Here is a 16,939-nt window from a genome sequence, read left to right as displayed (position 1 = left end):
GGTCTCTCTATTTCTACATAACTACTGCACCATACATCCACTTGAAATTCCTTACTTTCGTTCAAATCTTGGTCTACCACCATAAGAAATTTTACACACGACACTTCACTCCATAACTAGATGAACTATTACTTGCTTCCTCAGTCAAGTTATGCCGTATTCTCTCCAGTTTGATGCAGTACCTCATCATTAGTCACCCTGTCTACCCATTTATGTTCAGCATTCCTCTGTACTCGGTGTATGCTTTTTTGCCTTGAGGTATTAATGAGTGAGATGGCGCACTGGTTAACACACTGGACTTGCATTCAGAGGACGGTGATTCAGACCCATATCCAGCCATCCTGATTCAGGTTTTCTGCGATTTTCCTAAATTGCTTCAGGCAAATGCCGGGGTGGTTCCTTTGAAAGAGCACAGCTGATTTCCTTCCCCACCCTTCCCTAATCTGATGGGACTGATGACCTTGCTGTTTGGTCCCCTCCCCAAATCGACTATCCAACCAACCTACCTGCCTGAACTGTTCACTGTCTCCATTACATTTCCTTATAAGGTTACACTCCAAATAAATAGTTTTAGGGAAGACTTCCTGATTCTTATATTTATATTTAACTAGCGACCTGCCACAACTTCGTATGGTTGCACACAGTAATTTTGTATACAGGCCACGGAGTAGAGTTATTATTCAAATTCAGAAAACAACAGTAGGTGGGTGAATACCATTATTTTCATATAACTCAAACAATTTAAGCCAGGAAGGTGCTCAGGAGGCACGAATGTTGTGTGTTCCATATTTAATCGGCATTTGAAGTGACATTCCTTGTTTGTACATCTATTATTGCTTACTACACATAAAAGAAAACATAGCTCAATATCCCCTTAGGTTATCTGTCCACACCCACAATACAAGACTAAATCACACAATTGATCTGCCATACTCTAGACTGTCTAAGAGACATAATAGTTATAAATATGTAGGCCTCGAACTGTTTAATATGCTCCCTAAAATTTACAAACAGTATCTAAAAGTAAATTTAAGACAACATTGGGTCAATGGCTCAAAGGTAAGGCATTTTACTCAGTTGATGAATTTAAAGATTGTAATATGGCAGATTTGCTGTTTTAACATAGAGAAAGGTACCCCTGCCTGTAGTAGGGCCTAAATTTGTATCAATAGCTTAAGATAATGACATAGTGTTATCAACATGTATATGATAATGACAGTGTCATCAATATGAATACTCCCTGCTTAATATAAATCCGTATAATGTTTTCCTTTTTATTGCAAAATTAACAATAATAAAATTCCAGATGTGTGCTATTGTACTACACTAACATTCATATGATTTATATATACATTGTTATGAGAATATAACCATCTTTATACTGTAATTGAACTTGTTGACAAAGTCCATTGTATAAGAAAATACTGAACGGTTAATAAAGATTCTTGTTCTTAACGATGAGAGCTGCAAGCTAGCATACCATCTGCCCCACCTGAATGTGGCGCCAGTTTGACACAAACTGTGGCCACTTGCCAGCTGCCTGACTGCAACACCTGTACAGTGTAGTGTGCCTGGCCCCAAAAGGATTCAGCCAGCTGCTGACTCCAATGCCAGTCCAGTGCGAGCTACATAGTCTGTGTGACCTTACTCACATTTTCTTACCCACCCCTTAAAATTTACCTTGTACTATAAGCTTAATGTCTGATATGTTTAGAAAGTCAGCAGTCGCTTGAGCCAATCTTCTGGTAGTGGTAGTTCATGTCGGCGTGGCACTGCTATTGCACTGTCTTGTGCCTATCTCCTGCACCCACAAACTTTTCTAGTGAATCAGTCTGTCTATCAAAATCCATACAGTAGTTTCTGAGACTAGTCTGAACATATAGACAGAAACTGCAGCAGAGGAATTTTTTGTTTGTGTACAGATGTTAACATTTTTCCCTTTTTCAGAATTTTTTTTTCCTTCCTGTTGCCAGTGCGCATTTTATATTTTCCTTACTTCTACCATCATTATTTATTTTGATGTCCAAATAGTAAAATTCGTATACTACTTTCAGTGTCTGATAGCATAAACTATTAATTAGACTGCACTTTATCTTCCTTTTCTAATTTTAATGATGCATGGAATGGATGTGCAAGATGGAGGAGGTATTAGGTGGGGAGAGTGGGATCAGATTGAAAAAAGATTTTATTGGTGTAGCGTATGTGGGATGCACTCAGAGGGAGGGGGCAAGTGCCTATGCTGTGAGGTAGTGATGAGTTGGGAACCACTAGGAGAAATATTGAAGGAGAAAAGTAAGGGAAGCTGGAAAGCCAGAGTAGGTGAAAGATACGGGAAAAGACTACAGCAGATGCGGATGGATGGATCACAAAAATTAGAAAGAGAGTGTGGAGCTGGTTTAAGTGTGTAAGTGAGTAGATGCTATTGGAAAGGAGGTTTGTTTTAATGTTATCCATTTTACCAGATTTGTGGTACAGTTGTTGAGCATTTACACATAATTATAGCGTTCTGTAACATAAATTGTGCTACACTTCTAACATCAACATCCATTGAGAGTGAAACCTTTAATCCTTAGATTTTGTCCAAGAAACTATACCATTAAAGACCTGGTTTTATCATCACATCATAAAATCTAGACCAATGCCAACTAATTGCTTTTGTTGTTCTCTGAAAATACCAAATCTTTGTTTTGTATCCTTTCTTCTGATCACTGCTTGTCGAGGCTATGGTTGCTTGATATTGGACCCCAGAGGCCTTTTATTCACGAGTATATGCTAATTTCAACTTCACGTTAAACTGCCTTTGTAGTGTTGATCTCTCAGTTCAAAAATATGTCACCTCCAATCAAAGAACCCCATACCAATACCAAAATGTCCAGGAATTCGTCACTTGTTCATTTAAAATGACATAAAACTTTTTGGTATGAATCATGTTCTCTAATTCATCCAATTTCATTCTTGTATCTTCCATGTTTAAAAGTCTTCTCTGATTTCTTTGAAAGCTTGTCTTGTTTTAGGCATATGCTTAGCCACTCCGGACTTGTCATAATTACGTAGCTCAAACATATCTTCTTGCTCGTCATTTATATGTAAAAAGCTTCTCTCAGTATGTGCAATATACTTGCCATTGCATGCCAAACATTGTACCTTTTATATGCTGCATTTATTAAATTTATTCTTTCTGATACCAATTTTCTACAACAGCTGCATCTAGTAAAGTTATTGATTCAGAAGGTCCAATTAACCTTTGTTCATCACTATTTACTGAAGATTATGCCTTATCACTACAACTATTCACTTCTTGTGTCTGTAACTCTCTTCATTTATTTGTATTTTCAATATGCCATGCTATACAACAGTTCTTCCATGGTATTCTTTCTTGTTTTTCTTCCTTGCTTACCAAGAATCTTGCACTCAGAAATGTTTTTAAGAAAGCTAGTATGCCTTACAATGTACCTGAAGAAATATGAGTTTCTTCTTCCGATTATTTTGATGTCTTTTAATGCACTTTTTCTTTTTAATACTGCTTAACTTGTACATCATTCTTTAATAGAGTCCAGCTTTCACAACCTTGTAGTAACACAGTCCAGAGTATGTTTTGTGAGAATACTTCATTTCTTATTGCTTAAAACTTTGTTGAAAACTGTTTCTTGTCTACAAATGACCTTGTAACCAAAGCAATTCTTCTGACCCCATATGGAGCAGGTTATCATTAATGAGTGAATGTAGGTAATAAAATTTTGTTGACTTGCTTAATTTTTTTGTTCCAATTTTAATATTTGCTTCTACTTTTTGTTTTTATTTTGTAACTGTGACAATGTTACCCTTGTTAACATTAACCCGTAACTGGTACTCTTTCTAAATATTTGACCACTTATTCACCATATTCTCCCTGTTACTTTTGGTGTAAGGAAATGTTCTTGTGTAATGCAGATATCTGACCAGTGTATGTTCCCATTTTTGTTTATTTCTGGTGCTTTCTATATAAAAGTTTTTATTGCATTTTCCGTAAAGTGGTTGAATAAGTATGATGACACCACAAGCTGATTTTGGTTTGCTTATGTTTCTGTCAGTTTCTGTTTGATTTGTATTCAGCCTTAACAGTGCTATAGTGTTTTTCCAATTTAAATATGTCCTTCATGATTTTGAACAGTCTCTTGGTTTAGAAGTTTTTGTGATTTTCTGCCATGTTTTTTCCATAGTACAGCATTGTGTCTGTCTCCTCCTCATCACGTTCTTCACGTTCGTTTATTCTTTTTATGCTAAAGACTTTGCTGTTGTGCACGCACATTAACATATTGTCATCATCATCATCATCATCTTCTTCTTCTTCTTCTTCTTCTTCTTCTTCTACTTCTTTTTTTACACATAAACTAGTCCATAACACTTTCACTGTGTCCATTTGCTATCACTTCCTTCGTGATTATATTCGTTTCTGTCTGTATGTCCTCTGCATTCATGGATATGCTGCCAAGACTAACCAGTAGGCACCATAAAATGGTTCCCTTATAAACTCTCAGATGGTAGGAATCCTTATGTGTCACTACATTCAAAAATGCTGAGTACAGTGTTCAATAAACCACTGTCACCATGTTGCCTTCTTGATATTTGGAGTAAGAAGCCAGATACCAGTATTAATTTGATTCTCAGTTGTACTCATGAATTCTGTTTGTAGTGTAATGACTTAAATTTCTATATTGTCAATGATATTCTGGACACTTTATGTCTCATCTGTTAATGAAACCTTGTTGCCCGTATACCGTTTATTACAAACTTTTATATTAATCACAGTTGCAACAGTAGTTAAAACTTTTTCCTCAGTGAGGAAAGTGAGCTCCTGCACGTACTTTTGCATCTACTTCTACATCCAGAGCTGTACTCAGAAAAACTCTGTGAAGTGCATGAAAGAGGATACTTCCCATTGTACCAGGTACTAGGGCCTCCTTCCATTCCATTTACATGTAGATGACTGTTTAAATGCCTCTTTGTATCCAGTCTAACCTTTTCTACATGTCTCCTGCTTAGGTGATATGTGGGGTAGTGGTGTATTCCTAGATTCTTCACTAAATACTGCTTCTTGTAACTTTGTAAGCAGGCTTTTCATAGGCTAGTTGGGGTCTATCTTCAGCTGCCCATCAGTGAGTGTTTTATAAGCAGCCTCCTTTTCTGTACTGACTGCATTGTACTAGCATCCTACTGACACACCAAGGTATGCTAACTGCTTTACCTATGATTAACTTGTGTGATCATTCTGTGTCGCACACTTAAAATTTCTTATATTCAATTATTTATATGAGCTGGCTGATTCCAGTTGTGACTCACTGATATTGTCCTGACATGATACTACCATTCTGTGTTTTGTTAAGTGCACTGTTTTACATTTCTGAACAGTTAAAGAAAGTTGGAAATGCATGGAGCCCAGAAATTGTTGTGCAGCTTTTTTCAGGTAGTACCTCATTGCAGGTAATTGCATTATCCATGAAAAGTCTGAGGTCACGTTTTAATGTAGTCTTCAAGGATTTTAATAGACATCATTCTTTTATTTTTATTTATTTATTCTGCACAGATAAATACAAGGATTTGTTTTGGATTGTGGGTATGTTTTGCACTTCGTCTCATAACTTTACACAAACAGTTACAAACAATAAAGGTAAACAATTATACAGTTTGATTACTTGTACAAATAAAAGTATTCTACTCCTCTGAATTCTGTAATTCAATTAAAAATAAATAAATAAAAACAAAATCAAAAGCAAAAAAAAATCAACCCTTATTAAAAATCTTCTTCAGGACACTTTGGCTTTTTAAATTTTGTGGAAGTTTTTATAAAATTTGATTCCCACGTAATAGAGACTGTTGTCTGCACTTTTTATGTTATGTCTGTCCAGATGATAATAATAGTCTCTTCTAGTATCATAAATGTGAAGATATGTATTTAGACCATGGACAGCAAGGGTCCCATTTCCTTTCCCTGAGGCATGCCCACAGTTATTTTTACAACAATAAATATCACTCCAGTGTAACAAATCCGAATCCCCTCTACCAAGAAATCCACGATCAGGTCACGAATGTCATGGTGTGATGGTGAGTTTGTGTGTGTGTGTGTGTGTGTGTGTGTGTGTGTGTGTGTGTGTGTGTGTGTGTGTCTTGTTCCTGTGCTCCCTTACTGATTACACAGTTGGCACTTAAATCATAATCATATATTTCTACATAAAATTACATCATAAGCAGTTTGCAGATTACTCCTCTTCTCACAGCTTTTCTTTTTGTCCTTACACATGGGACGTGCCACAGTGGTTAGCACACAGGACTTGCATTAGGGAGGATAGTCGTCCAAGTCCTCATGCAGCCATCCATATTTAGGTTTTCCTCGATTTGCTTAAATCACTCCAGGCAAATACTGGGATGGTTCCTTTGGAAAGAGCCCAGTCAATTCCCTGTCCCATCCTTCCATACTCTGAGCTTTATTTCATTCTCTAATGATCACACTGTTAACAGGATGTTAAACTGTAATCTTCCTTCCTTCATTTATCCATCCCGCACTACAATGGTTCCAATGCCCATCTTCGGTTTTTCCAGTGTCACATTAGCTGTAGTCAAGGGACTTTTTTTGACTGCAGTAAATTAATGGTGCCATGGCCTATAACACCATTTTATGCCAGTTTGGTATCTTGGATGGGTCCAGCTCCTTAGTGCACTGCTTTGAGCCAACTGTCATGTGATGTGAAGTCAAAAATTCTATCTAAAGATAATGGTGTAACTGTGCAGCACCTGCCATAAATGCTAGCATGCTGATGATGTTAATTCTTACTTCTAATTCTGATAGAGGAATAAAATTATCATTACTGAGCCTTTTACATTTAATTTTAATTTTCCCTTATGATTTTCCATACCTAACCAAAGAAAAGAATTGTAGATTGAAGTAAAAGGAATGTAGTTCAGAAAGTAAAGGAAGAAAAAGCTACACAGTCCACTTGGGCACTCTGAACATCAACCAATGTAAACCCCTGTAGGTTTTGTCAACTTAGAACTAATATATTTTCTGACACAACTTCAACGTCCATTGGGCGAATTCAACTAAATATTACCCAACAAGACAATTCGACCTTTGACAAGTCTATCCTTTCACAGAAGCCAAGGCTTCTTACAGTATAGTCAAGCAATCTCTCTGCACTGTGTGGCACAATGCACCTGCATTAACAGTATCATAGGACTCTGTACAAGGAGCTGTATGGCCTGGTAGATTACACTGACTACATATTACATGTTTCATAGCCTCATGCCTTGATCTCTTTTCCCAGAATAAAGTCACATCTATATCCAGCATGTAGGCTTGTTGCAAACTACCATAAGGAAGGGAAAAGAAGAAAGACACAAGACACAAACAAAAGAAAAAAGAAATCCACAAGCAGTTAAAATATGTTCAGGCTGACACTGGTAACTGCAGCTCCTTTACTTCCCAAGGAACTACTGTTGTTGTTCTGGGTTGTTGCTGTTGCTGATGTCAGGCAATGAGAAACCCCAAATGACCATTGGTGGCATTATTCGTGAATTCTTCTGTAATATGACCCTTCTGCCATCAAATGTAGCTCAGCAGTTCATCAGTAGCAGTTGTGACACCAAATGTAGTGGGTCTCAGAAGGATACAAGAGCTGCCTCTATTTGTGCCATCCCACTCCTGTCAACAAATGAAGTGGCCTGGATGTCAATTAAGATGACATGGCCTAGGCAGTTTGTGTTCAAATGGAACTTGTGGAGGTCAAGGTTGAGACAAGGGACAGGAGACAGCAGCAACTAGACAGGAAAACCAATAGTTGTATCAAACTCACTATTCCTAATGAGACATGAAATTCACACCGCAGTTGGGATGATGTCCTGCAGGCACAATCTGGTAGGACTCAGAGTTGGCTTGGTGGTGATGGTCTCGTCAGAAGCAGTGTTGGCTAGTCTGGCAGCATCTTGTGCAGAATTGTATCAGGAGCTAGTCCAGTGGTAACTGAGATGCTATTCTACTAGCTGTAGAGTCCTCCAGGTATTTAAAATGTAAAATTACAGTGACATAACTAAAATGATGAAACCATCGAAAACATTAGCCAGAGATAAAGGATACAACGCAAGGGTTAGTTCAGCAAGTGCTTTTTTATCAGACACATTGCCATGGCAACCTTTAAATCCTGCTTCAAAATCGGGTGCCAGGTAGAATCACTAAAAGAACAACTCTCGTGAATCCTCTAAGTTGGTAACACACAGTTGTGGTTTTGTATTCAGTAGACAGAACAAGGGTGGGAGTGAAAAATCAATAGTATAAAATCAATTTGGAGAAGTGTGAGTGGATCTTCTGTGAAAGAAGGAAAGCTGCTGAGAAGGCCATTGTGGCTGCTAATTTTTATGGGAGGGGGGGGGGGGGGCAGGGCAGGGAAATCACCTGTCTGTTCTTGCCAGAAGTAGAAATGTACTAATTCTCTAATTCCAAAGGAAACATAAACATATACTAAGCCAATGGGTTACAGACTTTTGCTGTGGAGTACTCTGCAGGGAACGTGTTGTTACTTTGAAGGGCTGTAGTAAGAACTATCGCATAAAGGGGGGACCTGCATCAATGCAAATGCATGTTTACCAAAATATGAGGACCATGAGTTTTCAGCCAGTAGATCTTACAAAGCACCATTCATTAAAGGCACTATCAGTAACACAGGAAATCCTCAACTACAAGACTAGTAGCAAGTGTACATAACAAGCCAGATCAGTGATTAACCGCACTGTACAACACCTTTCCAGTGGCAGTACTAGCAATGTTTAATGCACTGCATAATATACAGTTCTGCTTAATAGCATTGTCTATTACAGGAATGCAGGATATTCAGGTTAAACATATGATAATATAAAGTATAGCAACTTGAGAGGTAATTGAGATATTCATTATCAGTTTGCTTCTACAAGCATGGTAACTTGAAATGATTTTTGTGTTTGCTTGTGATAGTTCATACCATGTGCACATGCACATGACTGCTTTTTTAGCATAAATGCACTCAGTAGTTATATAGGCTCCATAGCAGACTTTGTTTTCTTTGTGAGCATGGACTGCAAGTAACTGACAATGTTCACACTTACATGGCAATCAAGAAATGGGACAAACAGCTTCAGGAAACTGGGATTTTGCTTTTGATGTCAGGCCAGCACACCAAGCACGTGGTTCCAGAGGCTGCTGTGAAAGTAATCTATACGATCTTTCTTGTGACATGACCTTTCAACAAGATGGTGAACTTTGTGAGGGATTTCTTGTCTCTTGAGTTTCCAGATCACTGGATTGGGAGAAATAATCCATTGATTGCTTGGGTTCCTAGAAGCTCTTTTATTATGTCACTTGATATTTTTCTGTAGGGGTTTATCAAAAATCAAGTGTACCAGGCACCAGTTCATTATCTATTAGATCTGTGCCTTCACAACCATGCAGCTATCGCAAATGTTATGGCTGCAATTCTGCAAAAAGCTTGGAGAGAAGTGGAATACAGATTAGACGTCTATTTTGCCACTAATGGTGCACATATCGAGGCTTATCAGATCTGTAAAAAGAAATTTTGAGTTACCATACTTGTAGAAACATACCATCAATAAAAATCGATTACTTCTCAAATTATTATATTTTATGTAATTAAATGTTTAACATCTGTGGAGTTCTTTTGTTGGTGGGAAAATAGTACACCACTAACCTGAACTGCGATTGGTCAATAACTTGTGAAATCTACTGAATGTAAAGTGTTTACTGCAGTATTGCAGCTAATTTCTTAATGTTATAAACTTTACACGTCTCATCCCTAGGTAAAAATGGGAGACTCAAAATGCAATTATTTATTCAATGAATCATCATTGTTTTTGTAGTGCCACACACATACCTGTAATAAACTGATGTGGGCAGAATCACACACAAGTAAACATCAACATAGAACTGGCTGGCAATGTCCTAGGTTCAGATGGAAACTGCCAGGACATAACATCAGTATTATTTAGTGGTGTTTTCTGATGGCTGTATCATTCTGTCTTGATTGACATATGTTTTATCAGTGTGCCTTTAGGGCCTAGAAGGATCTCCTCATCCACCAGATTATTGTATTCCACTATGTGAGTGTTAAGCATTGGATACCAAACAACCTCATTCACAGTAGAGCACTAAGATATTTGTTCTAAAGATGTTAATACACAACATGTGCGCATCATAATAAGCGATATTTATAAACTTCCATGATAAAATGTTGCCTCTCCTTATAATTGAGTTGGTGACTCTGTCACAAGTAGGTGAAAGTTTGGAAATAAGATTCCAAGCAGTATAATGTTTAAACCAACCTTTGAATACACAGCCACTTTACCTCCTTTCATTTCATGTCTATATCTTCATGTTAGTTGACATCAACATCAAATATTCCTTCAGCAACATGAGAACTGGGGCATAATGAATTACTACTATGTATAAAAATAACTTTTTTTTCCAAATTGTAGTTGTAAGTTTTGTTGTAGAATAATAACAGAATATTTCCATAGTATTCTGAACTTCTCGAAATATGCACTCAAGATATTTCGATATCACCTCTTTAGTCCTATGTTTTCATACTTGTAACACATTACTCACATACTATGAAGTGTTATGTAGGTGGTAAGTATTACTTTCAATGTGATATGTGTGCTGTTTGTGTGTTATACTATTTTTGTGTGTGTCTGGTTCTGACAATTATTGTTGTTCTAATTTGCAGGTTCATTCAGACACAGATAAACAAAAGGTAAGAAGGTGTTTTGGAAGTATATTCAACCAAACTCACAGAAGACAGAACTGTATATTGTATCTGATGTAGGGGTAATTTTGTGGGCCCAACGGTGGGCATCTATTGTGTTGGGATGATCCTTGCTGGCCTCAAGTTGAGTGTGGTGACGCTTTGTCCTATCAACTACTTTTGATGATTGATGAGTGCTGTACTGCTTAAGGTAATATAATAATGATACTTATGTTTTCTTTCGAAAAGCGAAATTAAACGCTTGCTCAGTACATCTCAGAGTGCTTGGCTTGCGTGGAAAATCAGTAGCATGCTAATTATTCCATGCTTACCTATGGTTGCAGTTGCCTGTGATGAAGTATTCATTGAAAAGGTGTCTCAGGATTTGATGTGTGAATCTCATATGAAAAAGTGAGAGTTCAATCCTCCAGATTTGGAGATTTGGCAGGTTACCGTCATTGTTGACTGTCTCATTGGGTAGGCATAATCTCTCTCTTTGTGTGTGTGTGTGTGTGTGTGTGTGTGTGTGTGTGTGTGTGTGTGTGTGTGTGTGTGTTTGTGTGTGTTTGTGTTTGTGTTTGTTTCTCTCTTCCACTCACCAAAGTTCATTAGCTTCCACCTGAGTAACAATGACTCTAAGTGATTTCCATTCGTTCTCAGACCTCAGATTTCTTCTCCTGCAGGAAACACAGGGTGCATTCAGTAGGCATGTCTGGTACCTGCTTACACTAAAAGCAGTTATAAGGGGACGAGGAATATAGCAGGTTTTTGTGACTGTCACAAGTCAATCCCCTTTTTGGTTCCCATGCCCGCACAGTATAGGTCAGCCTCCTCTGGGTCTGCCTACCTGCCTCTCTTTCTCTCATTTCACCTATATCAGGTGCGCCCTCCCTATCTTCTCTAACAATGATTCATAGTCTTGCCTCTTTTGTACTCCTCTGCAAACTATTTTATTTAAAATTTCCTGGTAAAATTTCTATCTACCTCTCCTTTCCTCCTCCTGAGTCCTTGAGCCTACCTGCTTAAATTATTCGCTTGTTCATTGCTTATAGCTCACTTATATATCCTTAATAACTAAAGATGTTTCGTCCACGGTTGTAACTTCATTTCTTTTCTTCGAGCTATTTGGTCTGCACAATCTTATTATTTATCAGAAACTTATTTGACTCGATATCTCTAGCTTAATATCTATTTCAGAACAAACATTCCAAGACTTACCAAGCGGGAAAGTGCCGGTAGATAGGCACAATGAATAAAACACGCAAACACACACACAGAATTTCGAGCTTTCGCAACCGGCGGCTGCTTCGTCAGGAAAGAGGGAAGGAAAAGGAAAGATGAAAGGATGTGGGTTTTAAGGGAGAGGGTAAGGAGTCATTCCAATCCCAGGAGCAGAGAGACTTACCTTAGGGGGAAAAAAGGATAGGTATACACTCGCGCATACACACACACACATATCCATCCATACATACACAGACACAAGCAGACATATTTAAAGGCAAAGAGTAAGGGCAGAGATGTAAGTCGAGGCGGAAGTGTGGTGGCAAAGATGTTGTGGAAAGACAGGTGAGGTATGAGTGGCGGCAACTTGAAATTAGCGGAGATTGAGGCCTGGCAGATATGGAGAAGAGAGGATATACTGAAGGGCAAGTTCCCATCTCCGGAGTTCGGATAGGTTGGTGTTGGTAGGAAGTATCCAGATAACTCGGATGGTGTAACACTGTGCCAAGATGTGCTGGCCGTGCACCAAGGCATGTTTAGCCACAGGGTGATCCTCATTACCAACAAACACTGTCTGCCTGTGTCCATTCATGCGAATGGACAGTTTGTTGCTGGTCATTCCCACATAGAAAGCGTCACAGTGTAGGCAGGTCAGTTGGTAAATCACGTGGGTGCTTTCACACGTGGCTCTGCCTTTGATCGTGTACACCTTCCGGGTTACAGGACTGGAGTAGGTGGTGGTGGGAGGGTGCATAGGACAGGTTTTACACCGGGGGCGGTTGCAAGGGTAGGAGCCAGAGGGTAGGGAATGTGGTTTGGGGATTTCATAGGGATGAACCAAGAGGTCACGAAGGTTAGGTGGATGGCGGAAAGACATTCTTGGTGGACTGGGGAGGATTTCATGAAGGATGGATCTCATTTCGGGGCAGGATTTTTGGAAGTCGTATTCCTGCTGGAGAGCCACATTCAGAGTCTGATCCTGTCCCGGGAAGTATCCTGCCACAAGTGGGGCACTTCTGGGGTTCTTCTGTGAGAGGTTCTGGGTTTGAGGGGATGAGGAAGTGACTCTGGTTATCTGCTTCTGTACCAGGTCGGGAGGGTAGTTGCGGGATGCGAAAGCTGTTTTCAGGTTGTTGGTGTAATGGGCTTTTGTGGACAGCGGTGTCGGCGTTGGTGTACGGCGGTGTTGGCGTTGGTGGATGGTGGTGTCAATGTAGGTAGACGGCGGCATCGGTGTTGGTGTGCGGTGGCGGCGGCATTGGTGTGTGGCGGCGGCAGTGTTTGTAGATGGCAGCATTGGCAATTTGAGACTATCTGCAGTGTTGTGCAGTTTTCTTGATTCCCTTAATCATTGCACCATTTATTAACACGATATTTCTAGATAAGTGGAATTGCTCTTCAGCCTCGCTGTTATCGGTTGCTATGGCAACTTCCAACTGGTGTTTTTTTTTTTTAGTATAGCTTCTTCTTTAATATTTCCCCTTTTTTCTCAGGTCCTTTCTTTACAGTCACCACGTTCTTGCAGTGACCCGGTGTAATGTTAAGCTCCCTCTATACAGCTTAAGCATTTTTGTTGACTTACTTGTTGAAGAATGCTGGTTCTGCTTTCTTGCAGTGCCGATGTCTTCTGCTAGCCCCGGACGCTTCTCCAAAGATTTCACTACTAGGAAGGGGAAATTTTCACTCTCTCGCTCTCTCTCTTCTCATTTAAAAAATATGCTACTCTTGGAATATCATTCAATGCACCAGAACATATTTATTTCTACTTTGTACAAAAAAAACCAACTAAATTTTATGACGTAAGCCCACACATTACCGGGCACCCAGACTCAGTTAATTACACATTTTTGAACACAATACATAAGCTTTTATTGTGGCTCACTATCCACCTCCAGTCCACGTACTCTCAACAGCAGTTCAACGTATAATAAACAGTCACTATTTCGAGTCTCTCCATTTGTTTTTTAACAATACTCTGCTACATTACTCTTTGCAGCTGGCCACGGAGCTTCCGGGTTGTATTTGCTTATTCTTGGCAGGTCGCGCTGAACACTTGCTAGCGCCGACAAATTATCTCCCTTCCAGTTTCGCCTCTACAAACAATAAATGGGTGCAGTATCCCATGCTCATCCTTACACCTTGCTTTAAAATAACGCGTGTTCGAAGCGGCTGGAACACAAGTGTCTCCAGACTTTCGTAAAATTCTGGGGGCACTACAGTAGTAACTAGTTACAGTGAGGCATCCAGGAGGGTTAGGTTTCTTGATTTTGGGGAGCATATAGGAGATGGAAGTATGTTATGTAGGGTAGTTAGATTGAAGATGAAGTGGATTTGGGGGAGTTGTTCTGGGATGGGCTTAAGGATTTGTTTAAGAACTGGAGCTAATGCAGCAGGGGTTGTAAGTAGAAGACAGTTACCTTCTGTCAGGTAATCGCTTTGGTTCATTACAACTGTTGCGCAGTCTTTATTTGCTGAGAATATGATTACTGTGTTGTGGATTACTCTGCCAAAAGGTTTTTGTTTTTTGGAAGGTACCTAGAAAAGGATGGTAAGTCTAGGTTGGAAGTTCAAAAACTCTGAATGGTACCAGAGGGTTATTGGGTAGGAGTTGGAGCAGGTCATAATTCAATGAAGGTTCAGTGTTCAGAGGTTGTTTCAGTTGGTTTTGGTCAGAGGGGCTAGTGGAAAAAATATGTCTCCATTTTAGGATTTATGAGAAGAAGAATAGGCCTTTGAACAGTCTAGCATGTTTGACTTTGAGTGTGGGTGAAGGGTATATGTTTGGATAGGGCTGAATATTCTGTGGAATTGGAAAATTGTTGTAGATAGGTTGCAACAGTAATTTGGGTTTGTTTGGATCCTTTACTTTGTGGAGCCTTGAAAGGGATTTTTTGGAAATGTGGCAGATGTAAGACGTCAACAAGGCTGTATGATCAATATTATTGGGCAGTGGTATTTTGAGCTGGGAGTAGGACATTAGAAAATTGGATAACTGTAGGAGTGCTCTTCCAGTTTTTGGACGACGGATTGAGTTTGAGAGATTGGCTTTAGGTAATGGGGGCTGCAAAGTAACTGTGTCTTGCAAATACTGTCTCCCATGTAGTGTGATCCCTTGTAATTCACCCATCTGCAGTGTTGGAACAATACCTTGGTCACTATGCTGAAGGTGTTATTAAAGTCTTCACAGGCAGATATTACCCTCCACATCAAATAAATCTGCTTTGTCATATTCACACATGCCCCCAATCGTCAGACTAAACCTGTGAACCAACTCCAAAGGAACACCACCACAATACTCAAGATCACTCCACACTGCAACAAGTTAACCACATGCTTTACCAAAGCTTCAACTACTTACCATTGTGCCCAGAAATGAGTAACATCATACACACCCACAAACTGCATTGTCCACTCAGACTACAAAATACCAAACAAGGTGGTGTAGTGGTTAGCACACAGATTTAAGTTTTCCATGATTTCCCTGAATAGCTTCATTCAAATACCGGGATGGTTCCTTTGAAAGGGCGCAGCTGATTTACTTCCTCATGCTTCCCTAATCTGAGCTTGTCGTCTGTCTCTGATGATCTTGTTGTCGACGGGATGTTAAACACTAAACTCCTCCTCCTCAATTTGCAAAATGCACTGGTTCTTCTGTATGACACACTTACTTCCAGTCCCATGCAATATGGACCCTAGCCCTGTGGAAGACATAGGTGTAAGACCTGTCCGATGCTCCCACCCAACATTCCAGTTGTGTCACACATATCTTATTGTATCAGAAGCAAGGCCGTCTGTGAATGGAGTCAGGTCATATACTAGCTCTTTTATGTGGGCATAACCACCAACCAACCAGCCATCTGAATGAATGGCCACCTTAAAACTTTGGCAAAGTGCAGATTAACCTCTGAACGGTAACACAATGCTGAGGCCAACATGCTCATATTTCAATGGCTGCTTCACAGCTCGTGTTATCCCCCTCCCCCAAATATCAGCAACTCTTTATTACATAGGTGGAATTGTCCTTAAAGCATATCCTTCAACCACTCAAATCATGGCCTCGATCTCTGCTAGCCCATCCAAAATCCACATCCAAACCTGTCCCCATATCCCACACTTCTATGCCTCAAGGAGACCCCATCTCCCTCTGACCTACAAATTGACATGATTTTGAGCTGATTTATGTAAGTATTTTAAATTCTTAGCATTCTCAATGTTTTGGACTTTTCTGTCCTATTTCCCCGCATGACTTAATAACACACTTTAAACAGTTTTTACTTCTGGTTAGCCACTATTCTCTTTGGATTTGTTTCATGAATGAGCAACTAATGACCTTGTAATTTGGTTGCTTAATCTCCAAGTAACCAACCCCATTTTATTCATTCTACACCCCCCCCCCCCTCTCTCTCTCTCTCTCTCTCTCTCTCTCTCTCTCTCTCTCTCTCTCTCTCTCTCTCTCTTCCTACTCCTCCTCCTCCTCCACCTCCTCCTCCACCTCCTCCCCCCCCCCCCCTCCCAAATCCACTCCTCAGTTCATTATCTGTCAAAAGAAGTAACTCTGCCTGCACCAGGCAAAATCTGAAGCATGCCGTACCTTTCCCAACTGCTTGGTTTCTCTCCCTCCCAGTCATCAGCCACACTTTGCTCCAACCTTTCCTCCCCTTCCCCACCCTCCCCACTTCCTTTCTTCCCTCACCCAGCTCAACCTATCACTCCAGTTATGCTGCTGTGGTTATACTATGTAGTCAAATGAGACAATGCAGCTCTGTGTGTGTGTGTGTGTGTGTGTGTGTGTGTGTGTGTGTGTGTGTTTGTTTGTTTTCAGGAGTGGTTAGCTCTGATAGGTACAAAATCTGGTTGCTTAGCAAATTTTTCAGTCTTGCTTTGGTGCGTATCAATTGCCTGACTTCTCAAATGTCAAATGTGCTTATAAGTAAAGAGTTATTGTAAATAATCCAACA

At 39.7% G+C, this 16,939-nt stretch overlaps 1 protein-coding gene across 2 annotated transcripts in view; it reads left to right on the top strand.

The window, feature by feature from the left end:
• The window catches only part of LOC126267160 (GON-4-like protein), a 177,936-nt gene that overhangs the window by 137,062 nt on the left and 23,935 nt on the right, over positions 1-16,939 (top strand). For both annotated transcript variants that reach the window (XM_049972107.1, XM_049972108.1), the window contains one exon: positions 10,743-10,769. In XM_049972107.1, the coding sequence (XP_049828064.1) occupies positions 10,743-10,769 (27 nt within the window). The remainder of the gene's footprint in view (positions 1-10,742; positions 10,770-16,939) is intronic.

The sequence above is a fragment of the Schistocerca gregaria genome, chromosome 4 (genome assembly GCF_023897955.1).
Source record: "Schistocerca gregaria isolate iqSchGreg1 chromosome 4, iqSchGreg1.2, whole genome shotgun sequence".
NCBI classification, from domain to species: domain Eukaryota; kingdom Metazoa; phylum Arthropoda; class Insecta; order Orthoptera; family Acrididae; genus Schistocerca; species Schistocerca gregaria.
The sequence above is the reverse complement of the archived record's forward strand: the minus strand, read 5'-3'. Positions and strand labels throughout refer to the sequence as shown.